Source organism: Plasmodium berghei (assembly GCF_900002375.2).
Source record: "Plasmodium berghei ANKA genome assembly, chromosome: 12".
Classification (NCBI taxonomy): domain Eukaryota; phylum Apicomplexa; class Aconoidasida; order Haemosporida; family Plasmodiidae; genus Plasmodium; species Plasmodium berghei.
In genome coordinates, this window is record NC_036170.2 from 684,178 (window position 1) to 710,452 (window position 26,275).

Consider the following 26,275-nt stretch of genomic DNA (forward strand, 5'->3'; position numbering starts at 1 on the left):
GTATGTGTATATTATAGATGTACGTAAAAGGGTTGGGAATGTTATAGGGATAAAAAATATATTTGAAAAAAAAACAGTCATTAATTGAGTTTATACATATATATATACATGAAATACCTAACAATTTAATGATAATTAAAACATTCGTAAATTATTTTTAAGAAAAATAAACAATTTTTGTAAGAATAAAGGGTTTAATTATCCTTTGAATTAATAGCATAATTTTATAATAACATAAATATGTATATATAATATTAAAAATAAAATTATCGAAATATTAATAATATATATATGTACATAGTGAACAAATATATTGTAAAAAACGTAAAATAGTAAACAAAAAAAAATACAAAATTTTTTACCTGTAAATTAATTAGTGGGAACTTATACACAATAATAATTTACGCACAAAAATGGATATATGCATATATATTTAAAGCGGATATATATATGCGGCTTTTTTTATGTTATTTTTTTGTCATTGAAAAAAATGTCTTAATTTTTTTATAATAAATAATTCAGTGAAACTTTAAATCATAAAATGGCAAAACAGTTCGATAATAAATAGTAGTATTTTATTTTATCATTACTTATTACTTTAATGCATATTGTTTTATGGTTTTCGAAAATAACTCGTTTTTACTTTATAAAATATTTTTTTTTTAATTCTTAATTTTTTCTTTTACAAAATGAATGTTGATATAGCATTTGATGGAAATGAGTATACATACAGTGGATATTCTAAGAATTCTCTTATAGAAGTAATTTACAAAAATAATGAATACGTATGCATATATATTATTTTTTTATATTTTATTGATTTATTCGCCACTATATATATATATATATATATGTGTACACAGCTAAATAAGAACAAATGCATATTCTCTGCATATTTGTATCATCACAAGCCATTATTAATTTTACCTAATTATATTACCTTATCATAAATTATAGGATAAAAATTATACCTTAGACTACGATAAATATGTGCATTTTGCTTTTTTTGTATGCTATTATGTTTCCCATATAAAAAAAGAAAAATGCTCAGACACAGAACTTTTAACTTGGTAAGTTTCCTCATGAGCAAATAGGAGTTTATAAATACAAGATTGCTTATTTATGTATATATATACGTATATAACATATTATATCCTTTGCTTTAGCATTATATGGTCATTTTATTGCGATGTAGTATATTTATCTGTATATTATTATTTCTTTTCATAGGTATTTGAAAACGTTTAAGCACGTTGTTATTAACGTAAAATAAATAACCCATATATATTGCACATATACAAATATGTGCAGTTGTCCAATTTTTATGTGTTAATGTAGTTGCATGAGTATACATATTGAATATACATAGCTACATAAAAACTATTTAGCATATTTCTTTATGTTTTATGCGAATGCTTTCATTTTTTTAGTCCACAAAAAAGGTAAAAAGAACATATTTTAATCTAATAAATAATTTGATTCAAGATAAATGCGTTAAGGTATGAAATACACAAGCAACTGTATAAATATAATTTAATGCTTTATTTATTATTATTTTTAATTTAAAAGTAAAATAATAAGTTTGCTACATAAACCTAGAATAATTTTTATGGGATACATATGATGGCATTATTCTTTAAATTCGTTAATATGAGCATGTGACTATATGCCTCTATAAATGCATAAGTATGTATATTCCTATACAAAATATAAAACTCTGTATTAATATGGTTTTTAGGTTACTCTGGAAAATAATAAAAGATACCTAACACATAATGACCATTTTATTTTATGGGCATGGAAAAGAAAAGCTTTAATTTATGACAAGGAGCAACTGGATAAATATTAAAATTTTTAATAAACCTATTCAAGCATTTTTTTGTTATAATATCTCGCATAGTCCTTTTAATTTTAATAATACCCAGAATTATATCATACAATTTTGTCCTATTATTTTCATGATGGTATAAAAACATGTATTTTAATTTTTTTTTTAATTTTAAAAAAACAATTTGAATTTAAAAATATTATTTGTTTAGTTTTTTCGTAAAATGCAAATTTTTGAAATAAAAATGTATATAAGGAACAATTTACATACCAATTTATTACAAACTTATTTTGAAATATAAATGGAATATGCTAAACAAATATGAGAAAAAAAAATAAACATAACAAATCAAAATGTTGAAACTCTTTTAGATTCTTTATGAACAATTAGTCTTCAGTTAGTTGTAACTAATTATAAGAATAGCACTATATATATTATATATATATTATATATATATATTATATATATATTATGTATGATTAATTTTCAACAATAATAACAAAAACACAATTTAACACCAATATTGGATAGTATATGAAAAAGTATATTTTTCTTACAATTCATATACACAAAAAATATAACAAAGAAGCTACTTTGTAACACAAAAATAAAATAAAGTATATATGAACATCGCTCAAATATATTTTTATTTGGTATATTTCAAATTATGTGAGAAACATTGTTTCTGAATTAACAAATTTAATTCCTATGTTTTTTAAAAATTGTTTATCTTCATCTTTTCCATATAAACTTGCTGTTGCATCTTCGATAATATATGTTTCGAATCCCTGTCTAAAAAAGCTTAGTGCTGTGTCTTTAACACAATACTCAAATATGAAGCCACATATATACACAGATTTTATATTCTGTTCAACTAAAATTTTTAGTATATTATTGTTAACAGTATCATTTTCAAATATGGTGTAACTATCAAAATTTTCATTGTATGCTTTTTTAATAATTATATCATTTATGTTTCTAATTAAATTTTTATGTATTTTACTTCCTGGTGTATTCCTAACACAATGGACGGGCCATAAGTCAATTGTTTCGTTTAAGAAATTTATTTTTGTATATTCTTTAATATCTTTTATAGAATTTACACCCTTATATATGCATTTAGGTGTTTTTATCTTTTCAATATTTTCCAATACATCTGTTAAAGTATTAATTTTATGATTTTTCAAAAATGAGGAATATTCATAATATTCTGATTGAGTATTTGCATCAATCAAATTTTCTTTCTGATTTTCACATTTGTTTTCGTAATAAAATATATCATCATTTTTTATTTTATTTTCCTTTTTTTTATTTGTTTCAATATTTATTTTATTCGATTCTTTCGATATTTCAGTATTACTTACAGATAACAAATTATAAGAATTGTCATTTATACATTCGTTCATTTTTAAATATTTTTTTATTTTCACACTATTTCGGGATATTTCTTTATAAATTAACCTGTGTGTTGTGGCGAAAGATGTATGTAATTGTGGGTGATAATCAACAGTCAAAATGGTCATAGCAAAATATGATTTATTGCTAAAATGGCTATTTAACGAGGTCATATGCACATTTTTTGGGGGGGCAGTTTTTATGCAATTATTATTTTCATCCATATTACAGTAGTTATTTATATAATTATTAAGTTGTGGCTTTGTTTTTTCATAATTATTTAGATGGGGTAAATTGTTACAATCGCCGTTTACATTAATTTCTTTATCATTTTCTGCATCCTTTGAATTATGCTCCCATATTTGTCTATTTATTTTTCTATTTAATAACCCATAATTATTTATCTTACTATGATTATTTTTATCAAATGGAAAAACTAAAATTTGATCTTTACAATTTTCATCATCTATGTCATTATTACATTTATAATATTTTACAATATTTTCATTTATTAATTTGTTTTTATTTTGTTCCATAACATTTTTGCAGTCCTCAAGTTTTATTAAGTCACTTTCTGTGCAATTATATAAGTTTAATCTTATCCTATTTATTTTATGCAAAACATCCATAAATTCATCTTTAGAGTTAAACGCCCCCTTTGGTAGAAAGTCATTTTGGGCATCGACTATAACCAAGCAGTTCATTACTTTCTTTTTTTGTTTTATTTTTAAATATATTTACTTGGTAATTGTATTACATTTATCTACAATAATTTTTTTATTTTATAATAATTTCAAAATTCAGTAAATCGATATAATTATTTGCATATTAGGGATTCCTCATTCAATTGTATTTTTAACTATATCTATGCATACCCATATGTATAATTTTATAAATTTCAAAAATTCCATAAATTTTACTATTTTTTTTTAACTAATCTTAGTTTATTTAGTTTACTATATCTACGTGTATATATTATACATATAGAATGCATGCATATATTTTTTTTCTTTTATTACAACATATTTTCTTGACATATATATTTGGTAAAAATTATAAAAAAAAACTAACGAAATAAATAATGAAATAAATAATGAAATAAATAATTAAATAAATAATGAAATAAATAATTAAATAAATAATGAAATAAATAATTAAATAAATAATGAAATTAATAATTAAATAAATTATAAAATAAATAATGAAAAGAAATATTCCTAAGAATTAATATCAAATTTTATGTCATTTCTACAATTTTTATCGTTACTTAGCATTCCTTTAATAAAAGGAGAAGGATATTCTAATTTTTCCAAAAATAATCACAATTATCATTAACGATTTTTTTTAACTATTTCTACATAAAAAGTAATCTATATAAAATTTTATGAATACAAATAAAATTCATAAAAATGTCTATAGGTTATACTATTATAGCTATATATTGATAAAAATATATATTTTTTTTATTCCTATATATAAAATTAAAATTTTTATTGGAAATTGGCTATAGAGTAAAATATCATACCTTCTATCCATGTTAAATACTTTTTTTCATTATGCATAAACTATATGAATAACATTCAATACATAGAAACATATTATCACTCAATATTTGTATAGATTTATTGCTAATCGCGAGTTTTATATTTTACATATTTGGCATGACTATGGGAAAAAAGAAAAGGTCAACAGTTATAAGCTTTTTAATTATTTATATTCTTCACTTTTTTAATTTCGAAAACTTTATACTACGTGAAAAAATGGGCCTAAACAAAACATTTGAAAACATAAATGAATGCAACCCTTCATGTAGCATTATATATAGAGAAATATTATAATGTTGTCTTATCTAATGATGCTATTAATAAACCATATAAGGTAATAATAAAGGCAATCAATAGCATCTTTAAAACCTTCAATATTTTTTATAATTTTATATAAGATATAATTTTTTTTCCGTTTTTTCTGATAATATATAATTTCTTTAAGAATATAAATAATCGAAACAGATAAAAAATATAGTTCGAAATCGGAAAAAATGAATGAAAGTCAAAAAATGTATGGAAAAAAAAGCAATAAAATTATAAATATATTGTATAAGAATGTGGAAGAGTGTATTATGGTGAAAGTAAATGTCTTGAATGTTTGTGCAAGCTATTGTAAGGATTAAAGGAAGGGGATTTATCTACATATTTTTATTCTCGGTTTTTATTTGCTTGATCTTTCTCTTGAGGCCATATATGTGGCCATATTGTCAATTGTAGTTATAGCACTGGTTTTTACAATATATATCATACTATGATGTATACCTTAATTACTTTATGAAAGTTGTTTATAAGTAAATATAATATTTTTATAATAGGAAAAATTAGGCGAAATAAAAATCGGTTTAGAATAAATAAACAAAAATAAGGTGTGGAATAATAATTTACACTTATACAATGCGATTCTACATATTTTATTATATCATTATTTTACCCTTGTAATAAGTTTATAAAATCATGAAACAGAAAGTTATTGAAAATGATGCTATGTTTTCACTGTTATTTGTAAAAATTACTATTAAATAAAATTTAAGCGCAAACGAAATTTAGTTCATTTAGCATTCCTATAAAAACATCCAATTCTTGGTGATGTTATGAACAAAACATGTGTTTTTCATATTATTCAAAATAAACAAGTTTTATATATTGTTTATATACTCAACATAAAGTATATGCTATGGAATTATGAAAATATTCGAACTATCGAATTCATTAAGGTATATTACATTCAGCATATAAGGAAACTATAGGCATTATTAGATTGGGATAAATAAATAATAATAATATCACGGCAAAGTAAATATTCGAATATAAATAATACATACATATGCATTAATCCTATATATTGAATATACATTCAAGATTAACATTTACATAATATAACAAATAAAAAAAAACGAATTTCTATATAATTCTGAGGGTAAATTATTTTTTATATGGCATACAAGCTACAATTTTATTTTTTATATATCATTGTTTATATTCCTTTTAACATAATTTAAATTGGAAATGATACACATATATGGTAAAAATAAAATAATGACATAATTAAGAAATCTGTTGTTATCCTTAAGATTATTATATTGAATACTCGTAATGATTATGGATTTATTTAAAATATGAATGATCTAAATATATAGGTGTAAGATTAATATTGAGATTTTTAAAATATTTATAGCTTTCCCTTTTTAATGTTAAAATATAAAATTGTATGTTTAAAAATAATTAGCTCTTTTATAACGCAAAAATTGAAATTATTGAAATTTTAAAAGGAAAATTGGGAACAATTAATAAGGAAATAAATCGAATATAAAAAAATACCCATATTGATAGTATATTACACAAATATGAAAAATATAGTTACATTTAAAATTTTTTTTGAAAGCATAAAATATTACAAACAATAATTTATGGGTTTTGTCATGTATTTTAAATAATTAATTAATGATTCTATGCTGTTGCTACTGTTATATATTTATAAATATTTATTTTTTAAAAGTTTATTATATTACATTGTCATAAATTAATACAACAATGAATTTAATTTTTCATGTTAATTAATTTTAATATTGCATATTGAAATATTCATTATCGAAAACGTGAATATTAATTTCCTTTATATTCTACGCTTCGTTACAATATTAATTTTTATAAAATACTTTTAAAATGGTGAAGATGCTTATTTTGGTAAATAAATGATTTAATATAATCCCTTAATATTTGCTAAAAACAGGAAATATGCTACAGTGGCCAAAAATTGAAGCGGCATATTTTTATGTATGTATGCCTTCGTGCGAATACATTTCACCATACAATTTTTATGTATGGAGTATTCCTTAATAAAACTTATTTATTTTTTGCTTTGAATATTTTAATGTAAATTCACAAACTATTTAAATATGGTTCCTTAATGAAAATTTTTATCAAAGGCTTATAGGAAGAAAACGAATGTATCTATTTTTGTTACAACGGTGTGATTATTTTAATATATTATATATAATAATGTAATTTAATATTAAACAAATTTGCATATATTCATTTGTATATATTTAAAAAATACATTAAAAAAAATGCACATCAATGTTATATTATGCATGCATTAAAAATACGACATTGCACTGTGTATTTATCGACATTGGCTGTAAAAGGGATATTTAAAAAATATGACACAATATATATATATATATATCAAAATATATTTTTTTTATGAGAATACATGTATTTATATTAAAAAAAAAATTTTTTTTTTTCTAAATTTTTTTCAATATTTATATGTAAAAAAAATATCTTAATTTTTTTTAGCTAGCTACGCAAAAGGTATTATATGTAAGGTGCAATGTTTTTTTTTTATCGATCGATGGGGCTAAATAGACAAAAATGGAAAAAATGTAGATGCATTGAGAATAGCTGTATCTTGTTCTGCAACCAAATTGGTTGCAAGCCTTCAGCAAGCCAAAATGGAAAATAAGCTATTTATAAAAAAAAAAAAAAAAAAAAATATCATTTGTTTTTATTTTGTTTTTAATAATAAGCCCATATGTTATTATTATTTTTTTATAAATAAATATATTAATTTAATATATTTTTTAAATGTCAAAATTTTATATTTTCCTATGAACAAATTTCATGTAACATATTTAATGTTTAATTTATATATATAATAATAATAATAATAATAATAATAATAATTTTTTTATTTTGCATATCATAACTTTTTTTATATATAAGTTATTTTTAATAACACAAAAAAAGTAATAATTGCTTATATTTTTATAAACTTTTAATGTATCATATTTTTACACAATATATAGAGTATAATTATATGTATACATATATAATGTGCTTATATAAAATCTAAGTATTATTTTATATTAACAATACTTTATTTATAGAGGGAGCATATTATACGCTCTACACATATATACAAACTTTTAGTTATATATTATACCATATTAAAAATATAATACAACTTAAAAGAATTTTCATATTATATTTGTTAAAACTTAAAATAATGTATGTCATCAACATAGTTTATGTTCTAATAGTATGCCTTTTGGGCACTGTTCTTTCGTCCCCTTATTGGGGCGATCCATTATTAAACGATTTTGGTAACGAAGAACTAAATACTAATAAAAAAAAAAGATTGCACTCCACCAAAATGAAAAGATATGCTATAGATATTTCTTCATTTGGGAACACATGTGTTGCAAAGTACTCAGATATTTGTGAACACTCCAATTATGAAATACGAGTAAATAATGGAATAAATGGATACACAATAAAGGCTATGTTAATTCAGAAAGAAACTAGTGATATTGTTTCTGTTCATCATGCAACAAGTATATTTTCTACAGATGGCAGTGCACTATTAAAATTTGATAATATTCCATCTTTACATTATAACATTATATTAGAAGTAACTGATTTAATTTATAATAAAGATTATACTATTGGAAATAAGTGCCTATGTAATATTTGTAATGATACAAAAATAGTAATAGGTTTAAACAATATAGAGAACAATATAATACACGCAACAAGAGGGCATAAACAAATTAATTTACCATTTCCACAAAGCTCTTTTGTAAATGGTAAATTGTTGTTTAGTAATTTTAATTTATATCATTCCCAAATAAATTTAAGATCTATTGAAAGGTATGAAGAATTATATAATAACCAATATGAATTAGTGCGTCCATGCTCTGGTATTATTATGGTACACTCAGAAAAATATAAAATTCATTATGACGTAAAAAGTGTACATTGCTACCATGTATATATTATCGACAAAATTTTGAAAAAAATAACGTCTAATGATCAAAGAAGCGTAAATTTTAAGAATAATATGTTCCTAAAGTTCAATAAAAACGAAACTAATGAGGATAATATGATATCTGTTGCAAAAAATTATTTAATTCAGCTTCCTTTAAAATATGATAATGGATTTTATTATTCACGAAGCACAGTAAGCGGACTTTTAGTTACAATCAATGTGAATGCATTATTGAACAATATAAAAAATATATATATAAATAACATGGATAAAAAAATGGAATACGTTCAAATGTTTAGAATAATTATTAGATTAATGCATCAATATAACGAAATTACATATGACAATTTGTTACAGTATACCACAAATTTGGCATTACAAAAATCTCAATCGTCGTCTTCATTAATAAATAATAATATATATAATGTATATGCCGAAGAATTAACGGTTTTATTAAACTCTTTATCTTTAGAGTTTGATCCAGATATAATTGGACTTGATAAAAATGTTGTACTTATGGAGGAAAAGGAATTTATTTCACAACATGGTATCGACATTAATGCACGTATATATAAAAATCAACTAATACTTAAAGAATCCTCAGATATATGTTTAGTTCTTTTGCAAGATATAGCTAGAGAAATTAATAGTTATGTTAATAACAAATTGGATTATAAATATACTGGTGTATGCAAGAATTTCAGAAAAAAAAACAGTTATGCCAATATGTCAGTAATGTATTATACCTATGAACTAGATTGTAACATTTCAATTTTTTATAAAGAATATAAGACGAATGACGATTTAAAGATAAAAAATATTATATCAAACAAAAGTATATTTGAAGATGTTTATATTCAATTACATTACTACGATATATATGAATATGGCATATTAATTCACGTGCAGGTTGATCAAAATTTAGTTAGATATATAAAATCATTGGTAAAAAATTACATAAATAATGATTCAGTAATTGTGATGAACATAATTGGGCGTAAAACTGATAAAGGACCTGAAGATATTGATAAAACACTCAAAATAATCACATTTCCAATTGATTGTACAACGAATTGTTCTAATATAGAACCAATAGTTATACATGATAATTATGATTATATATCTATAGAGAATATATGTATTAAAAATACTACTGTATCTGACATTTGTTTTCCACAGTATAATTATTCTTACATATTTGATACTAGATTATTACTTGTACATATGATAAATATTAACCCTTATCCTGAAATCGTATTACAAACTAATATACATCAAAGAATAGTCGAGGGAAACTACTGTATTTTATCAAGACATCCTCTTTTAATACCACATGAATACACTCCAAGAATATATAAAGATAATGTATGTAAAGAATATATTAATAGGTGTGAGCTTTTATCAACAAATGTAATCGTTAAAAGTATAAACATTCCTTCAACTATATTACAACGAAAGAATAAATTTAAATTATCATTTACAACGGATTTTGATGAAAAACATGAAGAAATGTTCCAAATTAATTATTTTTCAGATAATAATATTGATATTTCCAAAAAAAAACATTTATTAACTCATTACAATAATAGTTTTTATATAAATCAACATGATAACTTAATTAATGAATCTAAACGTCAAAAAGAAAATTTTGATCATATTGTATCCATTGATGAATCATCACATAATAAGGAAAATGCTTATAAAAATATTAATAATTTCCAGGAAATGAAATATGATATTAATATATTTAATATGGAAAGGGTGTACACTCATGAGCAAACATCAAAGAATAATGATTCTTCTTTATATCCTTTTGGAAGTTTAAGCATTAATTATTCGCATGTAAAGGAAAATATATACATGAAATTTTTAAACGATTATATTTATTTTTATGAAAATGATTCACAAAAATCGGATTATAACATAGTTTCAGCTTTACCAGAAGACACATTCCCCCATTTCACAAATGTCTCTGTATATAATTATGAATGTTTAGGTGCTTATGCTTATTTGATGAACAAATTTAACATTTTAGTAAATGATTCGCTAAATTGTGAGGCTATACATATGATTATAGAAGTATTATTAAAAGGAAAATTGGGAAAATATTTCATATACAATAAGAATAAAATATTTTTAAACTTTATAAAAAAGGAACCATTTAGCGACGATATATATGATGTTTTTGACTTAATTGATGTCGAAATATATGAACAAGATAACTTACATACACCTAAATCAAAGCATAGACTTAATGTAAGCATTGACGAAAATAATTTAAATTTATTATATTCTCATAAAAACGTTCTATATAGAAATAAATATTTTTCGAACATATACATACTAATGTTCAAAATAGCATATTTATCAAATGAATATGACTTTTATACATTTTTTTACGACTTAACTGGAATTAGATTAATTGATGAAATTGTATTAAAAAATATAAATAAATTATCAATGAAAGATCAGACACATATACAATATATATTATTAAACCTTGAAAATAATTATAATATAAAAATTGAGGAACATACTAACAAATTTGAAGAATTAATAAATGAAATATCATTATTAGCAGCCTATATTGTAGAGTTAACATCATCATATAAAGTAGATTTGTATACAACTAATGCAGAATCAAAAAATGAGTTAAAATCATTTGCAAATATTAAATACTTTGTTTATATCAATGAGTTCAAATATCACGAAAAAAATATTTCAATAAATCGATTGGCTCATACAATGTCACAACTTGGTACATTGATAATTAAAAAAAAAATATTATGTTGTTCAAATTTTGTAGATGAAGTAGAAACATCATTAAAATATTATATAATGTATAAATATGTATATAATGGTACTGAATTGATAAATGACGATGATGATATTATGCCTCCAATGGCATATAAAATAATACAAACACTTTTGGAACGTCCTATTTCAAAAAGAAATGTATATGATGAAATGCCTAAATCAAACATAGATAATATAACAAAACATATAATGAAGCAATCGGGATACATACATAAAAATAATATAACTACAGAATACAAAAATTTGGAGTGTATTCATTTAGACTCAATAAATCATTATGATAATATTATAACAAACTTCGAAACAAAATATGATAACCATGGATCATTGGTTTCTATGAAAATATTAAAAGGTTTATTAAAAGACAAAAGTGTTGATATTCAAGAAGATATGAATTATTCAGTATATTTTTCATTTAGAAACTTATCTGTTCCATTCATTGGTAAGACACATAGAGAAGAAACATTAGGCTTTAAAAGGATATTATTATTAAAAGCTTTCCCTAAAGCCGTTTATGAATCAGTATTATTTTATACATATATAGATCAATTAGATGGAAATTCATTATTTATGTTGGAAAAAATAATCTTTGTATCGAAGGGAAATAAATTAGTAAAGGAAATAAATGTAGAATATCAGACATTTTTTGTTCACCCACGTAACATGATATTAACTAACAATATGTCTTCAAATACACATATCAATACATATTCAACATATTTTAATGAACTAAATAGATGCTATCATTATAATAATGGTGTCCAAGCATGTGATTACCCTGAATATGGATATAATGGTTTTACCCCATATTACGTTTTTTACACTGAAAATAACCAAAGAAAGGAAATATTATTCAAGAATAATGAAGAAATAGCAAATTTAATTAATAACAAACCTTTAACTTTAACCAAGAGATACAATATTGAGTTGGGAGGAGAAAAAATGGATGTAGAAATTTACAATTCGGTTGAAATGATAATAAACGAAATAGCCCTTTCTATCGGACTTAAAAATTTTAATAAAAAAAATTGTTCAAAATTAACTTTAAATAACGGATTAATGCATGTACCTAATGACCCCAATTCTCTTATATCTAGTATTTATTATGAAACATTATATTGTTTAGACAAAAGTGCCATTTATAAAAAAATATTAACTATTTGTAATTTTAATAAAGAAGAACTTATGAAATTATTTAGTGCTTTAGATAGTAATATGCTACCGTATAACTTGGAAGAAACATTTGCAAACTCGTTAACACATAACGAAATAATAAATTTAATAACATACTTGATTTCAGCGCCTTATCAGGTAAATATGATGATAAGAAGACCATATGATGCCGACAATAAAGGTGTAAATAATGATATGAAACCTTTAAACTTAAATATTATGGAATTAAATAGCACAGAAAATAGAGAATCTAAAATAGTTTTTATAGAAAATGAAGACATAATTAAGATTAGTAAACAATTTTTACAAAAAGAAGTGAATAATTCGTCTTTATTAGAGTTTAACGAATCATTATATTTTGAACTTTTGAAATATATGCCTGCTAGTTTTATTAATGAACATAAAATACTAATAGATATGAAAGATGTAAATAACTACCTAAAAAATTATATAAATAAAGAGAATATATGTAATAATGATTCCTATTTTAAAAATAATGGAATAATGTTAATACCTGGTGAAACTTCTACATATAACCAGCCCAGTTTTACATATATAAATAATGATAATATATATATTAAGAAAAAACCAGAAGACAGTTATATATTTAACAATATATTTTTATTTGAAGGAAAAAATAATTTAAACAAAAATTTTTTAAATGCTATTGTAGTTTTATCACCAATACATATAACTGAGGTACATGATATATCATATGTTGAATTAATAGCAAATACATTTGATAGCAAGCATCAATTTTCTATGAAATGTTACCCCCATAAAAAATATGACAATTCATATTTTGAAGAAGAATTTAATTTAGCTCCTAATTCAATTTATTTTGTTTGTATGAATGTATATACAATGTATTTAAAGAGCGGATTATACGAATTTAATAAATACTTAATTAAATTTAACACTACTAATAGTAATACATACCATCTATATAAAAATATGCCAGTAAGACCTGTTTATAGTGTCAAGAATAATAATATAATAGTTCCAGATATGAATAAGATCGTTTTAAAATTGCACCGTATAAAAGATGATGATATGAACTCAGCATTAATTAAATATCTTATATTTGTAGATGGTTTTATTACTTTACATGCTAATCCATATGTGGTAGTTAACCCTGTATTTACAGAAGATTCGTACTATTATAACAGTAATGTAAGTCAAACAGATGATTATGTATCTTTTATGTATTCACGTAAACTTAAACTTTTTGAATTTTTAGAATTGCCAACTACTCAAAAGTTATTTAAAGATAATACGATGACTATAACAACAGAGCAATTAATACATTATCAAGAAGAAACGCATAATATATATTTATTAACTCTTGTAAAAACACTTAATTTAACAAAGGTTATAATAAGAGACATATTTAATAATGAATTTGAAATAAATATTGATCTAATTAAGGATGAAACACCTACTAGTATCCACACAGAAGCCCCACTCCCAACCCCACCAGCTTCTACAACTACTGTTCCAGTAGAAGAAATAGAAAAAGAAATAGAAAAAGAAATAGAAAAAGAAATAGAAAAAGAAAAAGAAATAGAAAAAGAAAAAGAAAAAGAAAAAGAAAAAGAAAAAGAAAAAAGTAATATAGCGTGCAAATGTTGCCTAGTTAAAATAACAAATAATACGAGTTCAAATGATAATTGCATATCTGTAAATCAATACATTTTCCTTGTACAAAGTTTAACTTCGATTTCTGAAGGAAAGATGTCATTACATGTTTCTGAAAATGGCTACGAATTAATTGGAAATGATGGCAAATTGACGATAAATAGAGCACTTAATTTATTATGTACCAAATTAAATGGTGAAGTACATTTAACAAATGGTGATTATAATATTCAAATATCAAATTATCAATATAGTATGCCGAAATCACCATTTAATTTCTCCAATGGGTATTTTAATATACTGAGAATAAATGAAGATGGAACAAAATATATTACTCCACCTAATGCGTTTATAAGTGGGGATAAGCCTTTTACTGTGGATTTAAATATACCAAAAATTAGTAGCATTGGGAATGCAGAAAAAGTTTCAGAATCGTTGCTACTTGAGAAAAAAGATAATTCTCAAGTAGTTGATGTTATACCTATACCATATGTTGAAGAAAATAAACAATCAAAACCATCCTTTTCGAACTACAGTTGGTTAACAAATCAAAGAACAATAAACTCAAATAGTGCACAATATTATAGAAGAAATGTTATGTGTACTATTTATATAAAAAGTATAGAAATATATGACGATAAAACTAAAATGAGTATATATGAAAACAAATATGATATAAGCACAAATTCATTATATTATGGTGTATATGAAATACATGTTAATAATGGTAAATCCTACGGATCATGCAAAAATGGTCATTGTCTTTTAGATGACTGGTTTCTTAATTATATAATGCATAGTGATAAATTAAAAAATGGAGTTTATATGTTACACATTAAAAATTATATCAATATACATAGAGTTGATCAATTAGAAAGCAATCCCCGTTATGTGCCTGAATCTTCTAAAACCGCTGTAACAGAAGCATTACCAGTCACATCTAAATCAGTGTTTTGCGCGTCGGAAGATTTAAACAAATTGGAAAGTTTTGATGCAAATAAAAAAATAAAAATGATTAGAGAGATTGAAACAAATTCGAATGTGAATCCAGGGATATATATAGTACATATTAATTACAACAATTATGAAGTATATACAGAAAAAGAAAATTACAAAATATTAGATACAAGTATATTTGAATCTTGTATTAAATACGATTTTAATATAAAAGATGATATGCAATATATATATAAAGTGCAAATAATAAATGATGAAACTAAAGATATAAAACATATAGAAAATGGAAGGATATTTATAGATAAAAATAATAATAAATTTAAAGAATATTATGCATTTATAAGTAGCATAGAAAATAATGATAATAAATCAACATATTTATATAATAATATTGCACGCTTTTATGGGCCCCAACATATAGTAAAATCAAAATATATTGTAAATGGAACAAATTTACATAATATAAAAAGTATAAATCAAAATGGCTATTATAAAAATCTTGATAAAACAGATGAAGAGTTTGTAGTGGAAATGTTTAATGTATTGCTTGAATCAATTCCACGTGATAAATTATATTTTATAGAAATATTCGATGAGGATTTTGACTATTCGCTTATCTCAAATTTTGAATCGAAAATACATCTCGAAATGGATGAAAACAATAGAATTAGTAATGATGATTTAACTGATAACCGAAATAACATTTTTATGGTGCAAATATCTGAATATAAACATATGGCGCATCAAAACAAGAGATGGGGTTATAACTATTATGATGAATTTATGTTGCAAGGTGATTTTATAAAAGAAGGACATTATGATATAGCATTTTACAACGGTAAATGCACAATTAATTATTATAGTGGTGATGAAAAAAAGGTAAAACCAAGTGATATTGAAAATATAGTTATGTCATCTGGAAAAATATTAAAAAATTCGTATTATAAGATACGTATTATAAAATGGGAAAATTCAGAAGAAATCATGTTGATAAATGATTTATTTCATACGCAAATAGATGCTGCAAAATCCAAAGATAATAAATATGCGACAACTGAAGTAAGAGACAATGATAATACTGCACCACCTTCGGTGTTACCAAGCAAAAAAGAAGAGGAAGGATTTTATAGATCTTATATATCTTTAAAATTGAAGAAAAATGAAAGCGATAAATATGGAATAAAAAAAGTTGTCGATGGTATTTTTGATGGCAAAATTGTAAACAGTAAATATTCAATACAAATGTTAAATAATAATTCTTACAAAATAAATATTTTAAATAATGCAAATGTGCACGCAAAAAATATAATAGATTTAATAAAAAGTGTATGGAATTGTAATATGACTGATAATACTTGTATATATGATATTGAAATATATACATACAATACCGTAGAAAGAGGAAATATGGGAATGGACTCAAATAATGATGGCTACTATTATGTTATTATAGAACCTATTAAAACTGAAGAGGTAGAATTAGGAAATAATAATAATGCTCCAAGTAAAAGAAATACTGAATATATAAAAATTATAGGAAAGAATTTACCAATTGGACATTTTAATGTAGTTGTCGAAAATGATACTTTTAATGGAACTGATGCGAATAAAATGAAAATGGATACAAAATTAATAAAAAATATTATGTTATTATCATTTGAAAAACCGTTGGAAGGAAAATACAATGTAACAATTGTTAAAAATAACAATAATATTTTAACAAACTGTTCAGAACATAATACAGAAATGAAAGAAACAATATCTCCTACCCATAATGGAATACATAAACGTATTACAATACGTGGTTTTAATGAAGGAAATCATATAGTACCAATTTTTCAGGAAGATATACATTTTCAAAAAGGACATGATATAAAAGATGGAGATTACTCGACATATCGCCATGAAAATGGAATATATAGTATTAGAAGTCAAAATTATAAACTAAGTACAAGCGAAAACACATTATTACAGAACATATTACTAGAAACATCGATTAAAGAATATGGTTTAATAAACATAACAACAATCAAAAATGATCCAATTGAAATATTACAATATGATTTATTTTCATCAAAAAATTGTATTTTATTACAAAATGAAAATATTAATAGTTTAGGTGTTCGTAATAATATACTACCTTTAATTGAGAATTCCGAAAGTTCGATGATAAAATACAAATATGTAGAATCTAAAATAACTAACACAATTACGCATTGTGCATCTTCTAATGAAGCAAATTGCCTAAATGTGTTGCGAAGAGCATAAAAAAAAATCAAAAAATATATCCAATTATATTGACATTATTTAGTGGCATTGCAGTGCATGCTTGATATGTGTGCATTTGAGCCTACAATAAATGGCTACCTATATATACACACACGTTTTATGTTTTGTTTACCCTATTAACAATGGTATATTATATGCAAAATTGGTCCTTTTTTTTAATATTTTTAATTTTTAAAAAATTTATATAATTGGATTGCTTATATTCCATCATTATACACCCTTTCTGAACAATTTATAAAATGTAAAAACATGCACATGCCTATATATAAAACACATGCATATATATGCTTGTACCGTTTTATAACTAAACTGATGCATATTATTTAATAGATAATACTATATACACCATTTAATAAAAAAAAATAAAATATGCAATTTGTTGTATAATTACTAGCGATGACATTATGTATAATTATATTGTTAAGATACAGTGAAAGTAGTTGAGTTTCATATGCTCGGTATTTTGGTATTATAAAACATATTTTTATGAATTTTTATATAAAAATAGACGTGGAAAATTATGGTTTATTCGCAGCTCGATATACTAATGTATACAATTTGCTTGATTCTTAATATTTAATTAAAAAAAATTTATAAGATTGAAAAGTTGGGTATAGTTTAAAGTATATCGATAATTAAATACTGTATATATGGTTATGAATTTTTATAGTTTATTCTTAAATTCATTATGAGATTTAAATATATTTTGAGTGTTTAAATATAAATACGTGAGTTTTAATTCATATAAATAGGTATATATTGGATATATTATATATATGTGGTGATAATGATAGATTAAGCCGATTTTGTTTTTTGTAAAAAAAAGCAAAAAATAAAATAATAATAACTATATAGTGGGTACACATAATGCATAAATAAATTGTAATGCTAAATAAATGACACGGTGACAATGAAAAATCGTTTAATTAATAAGAACCTTGCTCCTTATGGTAGCTTAAAATTTTTTAGTCTAAAATTTTAAGAGTTTTTCCACAGCACGATTTGCAAATATAACCTTATACAAAATGCTTCATATGAATTATATTGAAAGTAATGATAAAAGGTGCATATATACAATAAAATAATACAATATAACAAAGATGCATATGTGGTGAAAAAAACGTAACTACGATGGTATGGATACAAGTATGGGTTCTATACTATGAAATAAATTTGACATTTCAATCGACATGCCATAAGTATATATACGTATGAACAAAGAGGTTACATTAGTTGAATTCATTGGGTGTAATTACATCATCGATTTTTAATATCATCTTTACCACTTGTGTAGCCAAAGAAATTTGATTGTATTTTGAATTAAAAGTCTCAAATATTCCTTCTTCTATCATATCTCCAATTTTATAATTCAAACTATCAATACCTAGATTTTTTTTTTTTTCTTGTATAATTTTTGTTTTAATTTCTGAAATCATATCAATACTATTTAATCCAATATTATTGCATAAATTAATGGGTATAGATAATAAAGCATTTCCAAAAGCTCTAATAGCATATTGTTCAATTCCCTTACATGTATCAGCAACCTTTTCGATTTCTAAAGCTGCATAAATTTCGCTTGCTCCACCTCCTGGTAATATTCTATTATCTCTTATTAAATTACGAACAGAACACAAAGCATCATGCACACTTCTTTCACATTCGTCTATCATCATTTGGTTGCCTCCTCTCAAAAGGATAGTAATAGCTTTTGTGTTAGAACAACCTTCAATATATACCATTGGATTATTTACAGTACCATGACTAATTTCTCTTATTAAATCAGCACGCCCTAGTTTTGATTCATGTATATCTTCAAATCGTGGTATGATTTTTCCTCCAGTAGCTATAGCTATTAATTCCATTTCAACACCACCTACCCATCTTATAGCTGGAATATTTTCTTTTAATAATAAATAGTTTGCTTCATCATCAAATCCCCATTGACATATAACAAAATTAGCTCCTGCTTTTTTTAATGCATCAACCATATCATAAAAATATTTTTTTTCAATGGCTTGTAAATCTCTATATGCTTCTGCATTTGTTATATTTAATTTATGTTTAATTTTAGGTTTTGGTGGTTCAAATGGACATGTTAAAATAGCTATTTTTGCATTTTTTACTTCTTTGCACATTTGAGAATGTGATATTTCTTTATTTAAAACTATACCTTTTATCAATGTTGATTCTTCTAATAACCCTCCAGGTTTTCCTTCAATTTTTATTAAATCAAATCTTACATCTTTTCTTTTCATATCAGCAACTGATAAAACAGCATCTACAACAATATTTGAAAGTAAATCTTTTTTACTTGATACAATTTTTGAACTTAATGAAGTATTAGAAAGTTTTTTTAATATTTCATGATTATTTTTTTCAATATCTACAGTTATTGCAATATCTTCAATTGCCTTTAAAGCTATATTACAAGCATTTTCAAATCCGTCAGCAATTCTAAGGGGATGTATTCCCTTATCAATTAATGCATATGCTTCTTCTAATAAAAATCCTGCAATAATAACTACACCTGTTGTACCATCTCCAATTTCATTATCTTGACTCTTTGATAATTCAACTAATAATTTTGCACACTCATGTTGAACATCTATTTTTTCTAATATTGTCGCACCGTCATTTGTTACTGTGACATTATTATCTTCGCTTACAATTATTTTATCCATTCCTCGTGGTCCTATCGAGCTTTTCAATATATCAGCCACTACTTTAGCTGCCAATATATTACTTTTATGTGCTTCGATACCTTTAATTCTTTTTTTTTCTTCTTCCCTCAATATCACAAATGGCTGACCGTATTCATCTATAGCTATATTCATTTTTATTACAAATTATTATATATATTTATTTATATAATTGGATATATTGATGTATATTTAACGTGATTTATTACAAAAAATTGGAGAATGCTATTGTTGGGTGATGATAAAACCCCTGCTTGCTTTGAAAATCGCTCTCAATTATGTATATATTTTCTCAATTTTTTAATTTATTAATTTAATACCCTTTACAACAAAGAAGCTATACATGTATATTTTGTGTTAATTTTAATTATTATATATTTTTTATTTTTTTCTATTAATTTAATTATATAGAAACGTTAATATAATAACACATATAATAAGCCCCTTAAAGGTTATGTATTATTATTATTATTATTTTTTTTAAGTAATCTTAATTAATGATAGTAATTTTCAACATAATTGTGGTATTTCCATAAAAAAAAATAATAGTAATAGAAAAAAAAATTATAAAATTTATTACAATAATATGTATTTTTATTGTTATTTATTTTATATATTATGTATATATTATATATGTAATGCTTTTATAGCAACGTTTGATGCTTTTTTTCACGTATCTTCTTCATATATAAATTTATTCTGTATACACATTTACAAAAATGTACTATAAATCCGATTTTGAAATTTTACCTTATAAAATAAAATAGCATAATATTATTAAAAAAAAATTATATATTCTATATTTGAAAAAATATACAAGGTGAATAAAGAAATAATAAAAAAATAGCTGACTGTACCCAATTTGTTTATGTAAATATTTGCTTCATCTATAGATTTAAGTATATTAAATATTATATAAATTTTTTGTGTATATATTAATTTATAATTTTATATATATTTTAAAGGCAAGGGGAATTTTGGATATACAATAAGGAAAACGCCAATTTATGCGATTATTTGCATATATAAATATACTATTTACTTAATACTTTCTTCTGTACACCTATAAGTTATATAAATCTTAATAAAAAAATATATTTCGTTATTTCTTATTTTCAAGTACTATTTACATGGGTAAACAAGTCTCTATAAAATGTGCAAATAAATGTGTCCTTTTAGTATATATAATAATATTACGAATTTATAGAAGTAATTACATATTTATAAAAAATGTTAATATTTTCAATTAAAACAAACTTCATAGCAATATTATAAAATAGGTTGAAAGAAATATATAAAGTTTTGAAATGATCTTAACTTTGCATACCTATTCAAAATCAGATCCTAAGGTACGTATATATATATATATATATATATGTAAAGGAATATCCAAATAAAAATGGAAAAAAATATCATTACACATCGATTATTGCCCCTGTTGTATTATCAATAGGGCCGCTAACAATGGATAGATAATCTTCATTTGAAATATTATTGTAAATTAATTTTTTTAAAATAATTTCATAGTTTGAACAGGGCCAAAAGACATTACAATTTTTACTAATTTCCTTTTTTTCGTTTTCATTCATATTTTTTTTTATCATTTTATTACAATTATATTTATAATATGTAGGAGCTAGGCAAAAGCTTAGAGTTTCCTTCCATCCCATTGGGCAGTTATATGAATAATCTCTTTGGCATTTTTTTAAACATGGATAAGATACATTACATAATTTTTCGAAACTTTTTTTTTCTTCTATATTTTTATTTTTAAATATATAATTTTCTTTACAATTTCCATTGTAATATTTTGATGGCGCACATTCATTTTCATTAAAAATTATCCATGATTTTGGACATAAATCATCATAATTTTTTTCACAGGAATTAATGCATGGATAATTAAATTGGCATTTTTGCTCATATATTTGTTTCATTGCTTTATCTAAATTTTTTAAGTTAACTTTTCTTTGACAAGTCCCATTATAATTTGTCGCTAAACAATAACCATCATTTGTTTCAATCCATCCATTTGGACATAAATCAAAATAGTCATGCTCGCATTTTTCTTTACATGGCCATTTTATATCACATAAATTTGAATATATAGACTTTTCTTTATTTCCCATATCTATGAATTTTATTTTATTTAAGCAACTTCCTTTATAGTTATTTGGTGATATACAATATTCTTCATTTGATAGTACCCAATCTAATGGACATATTGAATTTTCAAAATCTTGAATACAATTTTTTTCACATTCCCAAAATAATAAACATTTTTTTTCTATCTGTTTTTTTTCACCTATGTCAATATCACTACTTATATATTTTTCACATGGCCCAATATATGAATCAGGTGCATAACAATATTCCTTGTTACTTTCACTTATTTTCCAATTTAATGGACATTTTTTTCTATAATTTCTTGAGCATGTTTTTAATTCAGATAATAGTTCATTTAAGACTATGTACGAAATTTCAATTTTGTTTGATAAACCCAATTGTGATATAATTTCTTTCTTATTTTGTTCCATATCTTTTAACTTGTTATGTTTATTAATTTCTTCGGTGTCTTTTTTATTTTTTTGTAATATTTTTTTTTTAGTGTTTTCTTCATCTTCAATTTTTTTTGTTAAGCACAATTTATTTAAATCATCTTTTATTGCTTGATTTTCACCAAGTTCTTTGTCATTAAATTTTTTTTCAACCATATCTATACATTCTTTGTACTCTTTGTTTGGATATTCTTCATCGATTATATTATTTTCATCATTATCTTTACTCTCTTTTCCTTTGTTTTCAGACACATTAAATGTGCTATTTTTTTCATTATCTTCACTATTCTCTATATTAATTTTTTCTTTTAGTTTTCCATAATTATATTTCGCTATTTTTTTTTCTTTTATTCTATTTTCATTTTCAATTGTTAAATTTCCTGAACAATTCAGAAAAACAAAGCAAAAACAAATAGGTATTATAAAAAAATATTTCGTCATTTATATATTCATACACACACATAGATATATTTTAAAAAATAGAAAAACGAATAATAAAACGAAATAATAGAAGAGTAGACAAGTAGTGATAAATATACAAATTAGAAACAATTAAAAATTATGATTCAAGAAAAATACTCTTTAAGTTGACAACTTTAATAAATTATTAATTTATATTATTAACATTCATAATTATAAGGCTGAGCCAAATCATCATAAAGTTCACAGAAAAAACGACAAATATAATATATACATAAACTAGAGAATTATAATAAGGTAAACCCCAAAGAAAAAATTTGTCTTATGAAGCATTATTTTAAAGCATAAGGAATTATTAATTTTTAAATTGTTTCTCAACCTTTTTATCAAAAGGAAATGATGATAAAATAGACATGTAACTACACATAAATGACTCAACGAAAAAAAAGGGTTAATAAATAAAAATATAAAAACCTTTTAAAAAACCTATATAATAAATTTTGTGTCATTAAATGATTTTTTTTATATATATATGATAATATTTTTAATAAAACACCCTAAATACGCAAATATATTTTCATCAAATATGAAAGGTTTTATTGTGATTAGTGCAAATGCAAAACCTTTTAATATTTATCGGAAGCATTTTGTTTCCACTTATTTATAAATGGCAGTTTGTTTGTTTCTCAATTTTTATCATCAAATGTTTAAATTTTTAAATTATTATATATATGGATAAACATATTTATGGTGGAAAAGTTTGTTACAAAAACATATGAAGAATTAAAAATGATAAATTTAGGAAAAATTAAAAATAATTTTTAAAAACTATAATTAAAAAAAAAAAAAGAATTACACAAATCGCAATCCCATATTGATACATAGTATATCTTAAACTTAAAATTCTTGAGGCTTTTTTAAACTGAAAAAAAAATATATATTATAATTTGTCTTTTATCAAAAATACAGTGTCGATATATATGTATGTACATATGTATACCTTTTCGGACTCGTATTTCAAATTGAAAGCTTTCTTTCCAACATCTAAAATATAAATAATTATTTAAAATGAAGATGAATAAAAACTGTTTACTTTCGAAATTATATTTATATGTACATGGGTATATAAAATTAATATACCTTCTAAATTTTCTCCTCTCAAAAGTATGTCATCTATATTTCTTCTCATAATGCTACTGACTTCATTCAAACTTTCATTTAATTTTTTTATTGCGATATTAGATCGAGGATCTTTATACTCTTGTTTTATTTTTGTAATTTTTCTATCTTAATTAAGTAAAAAAATATAAAAATAAAGATAGCATCAAATAAATAACAACTTTTTAACATCTATGTGTTCCAATGGTTTAATATATATTAGCACTTAGCATACCGAATTTTATAAAAGAATACGGCTTTTCTATAGTTTCAATAATTGATCTATAATCTATTGAATGTGTTCCATATTGTATCATCAATTCTATAAAAAAATATATATAATATTATTGAATATGGAATAAAAGTTTAAGCGACAGGACCATCATCTAATAAGAACATAATAAATACTAGACAAACTATTATATAAAAAAGTGAAACAAGGGAGCAAATAACATAAATAAAACACTAAGAATACTATAAATATGAATATACCAAATAAATGAATGCATATATATGTATGAATATATTATAACCTTCATTAAATTGTTTACAAATATCATTCAAAAATAAAAAGGCTAATTTTTTGGGGTAGGATAAAGGAAAAACTGCTATATATGCTATTCCATTGTCGATTAAAAAACTAAAAAAAAATGGAATTTTAATAATAATGTAAATTGCATGATATATAACTGTGATGTAATTTTTTTTATCGTATAAAATTTATGTTTTAATAATAATTTTTTAAATGCCATTTAGTAGAAGAAATTGTATTTATAAAAACTATACTTCAAAATTTGGAAATAATATTGAATAAATTAAATGGTAATATATTTTACATCGCTAGCTAATGCTTAAACATATTATAAAAAGTTCATATGTTTGTGGAGTAATTTTTTTTGTATACGAATGTATGTCTTAATGTAGTCATGATATAGTTAAAGGATTTATTATATATATATTTTTTCTCTCTTACTGGTAATTAAATTGATTTGATGCTATAGTTGATAATTTAGGAAATGTTTCTAACTTTTTACATAACTTCTTTAATTCGAATTTATGAGACATATTTTTTGTCTCACTGTTTGTTTCAACTAAAGTCAGTCCATCACTAACTCTACAAAGCAACACTGCATCACACATTTTCGTCGTTTTTTTTTATTTATTAAAAAAATAAGAGAAAATGTAAGCAATATATCATATACAAATGTTATTTTGTATTCCTTTTACAAGCAATCATAATAAATTACTTAACAGTTGTAAAACAAAAAAGAATTAAAATCATAAGAGGAAAGCTAATAAGTAATAATTGTCTTTATACGTATAAACTAAACAACTGGTTTTATCGAATATAATTTATCTTTTCTAGTTCAATAAGAATACCATAAATATATTGAGTATTACGCATATACAGTTATATACTTGACTAGTTAATATATATATACATTTTCTTATAAATTATAAGAATATATACATTAATATATATAGTTTATAAGGCATTAAAAATTGGAAAAATATATATGAAA

The 26,275-nt window shown here is 22.8% G+C and overlaps 6 protein-coding genes across 6 annotated transcripts; 2 read left to right on the forward strand and 4 right to left on the reverse strand.

The window, feature by feature from the left end:
* Positions 1–689: 689 nt before the first annotated feature.
* On the forward strand, positions 690–1,849 carry PBANKA_1217900 (conserved protein, unknown function; the record flags this gene model as incomplete). The annotated part of the gene is made up of 5 exons (XM_034566240.1): positions 690–761; positions 958–1,070; positions 1,231–1,264; positions 1,431–1,499; positions 1,739–1,849. The coding sequence occupies 5 exons, from the start codon at positions 690–692 to the stop codon at positions 1,847–1,849; spliced, it is 399 nt and encodes a 132-aa protein (XP_034422857.1).
* A 644-nt stretch (positions 1,850–2,493) lies between these two features.
* Positions 2,494–3,927, reverse strand: PBANKA_1218000 (nicotinamidase, putative; the record flags this gene model as incomplete). The annotated part of the gene is made up of 1 exon (XM_034566242.1): positions 2,494–3,927. The coding sequence occupies one exon, from the start codon at positions 3,925–3,927 to the stop codon at positions 2,494–2,496; it is 1,434 nt and encodes a 477-aa protein (XP_034422858.1).
* A 4,351-nt stretch (positions 3,928–8,278) lies between these two features.
* Positions 8,279–17,893, forward strand: PBANKA_1218100 (oocyst capsule protein Cap380; the record flags this gene model as incomplete). Its single annotated transcript, XM_034566243.1, has 1 exon — positions 8,279–17,893. One exon carries the CDS (start codon positions 8,279–8,281, stop codon positions 17,891–17,893), a length of 9,615 nt encoding a protein of 3,204 aa, XP_034422859.1.
* A 1,250-nt stretch (positions 17,894–19,143) lies between these two features.
* On the reverse strand, positions 19,144–20,751 carry PBANKA_1218200 (T-complex protein 1 subunit epsilon, putative; the record flags this gene model as incomplete). The annotated part of the gene is made up of 1 exon (XM_034566244.1): positions 19,144–20,751. One exon carries the CDS (start codon positions 20,749–20,751, stop codon positions 19,144–19,146), a length of 1,608 nt encoding a protein of 535 aa, XP_034422860.1.
* A 1,280-nt stretch (positions 20,752–22,031) lies between these two features.
* Positions 22,032–23,615, reverse strand: PBANKA_1218300 (CPW-WPC family protein; the record flags this gene model as incomplete). The annotated part of the gene is made up of 1 exon (XM_034566245.1): positions 22,032–23,615. One exon carries the CDS (start codon positions 23,613–23,615, stop codon positions 22,032–22,034), a length of 1,584 nt encoding a protein of 527 aa, XP_034422861.1.
* Positions 23,616–24,402: 787 nt separating this feature from the next.
* Positions 24,403–25,892, reverse strand: PBANKA_1218400 (protein transport protein SEC22, putative; the record flags this gene model as incomplete). The annotated part of the gene is made up of 6 exons (XM_034566246.1): positions 24,403–24,516; positions 24,595–24,638; positions 24,735–24,881; positions 24,988–25,074; positions 25,286–25,392; positions 25,726–25,892. The coding sequence occupies 6 exons, from the start codon at positions 25,890–25,892 to the stop codon at positions 24,403–24,405; spliced, it is 666 nt and encodes a 221-aa protein (XP_034422862.1).
* Positions 25,893–26,275: the final 383 nt, after the last annotated feature.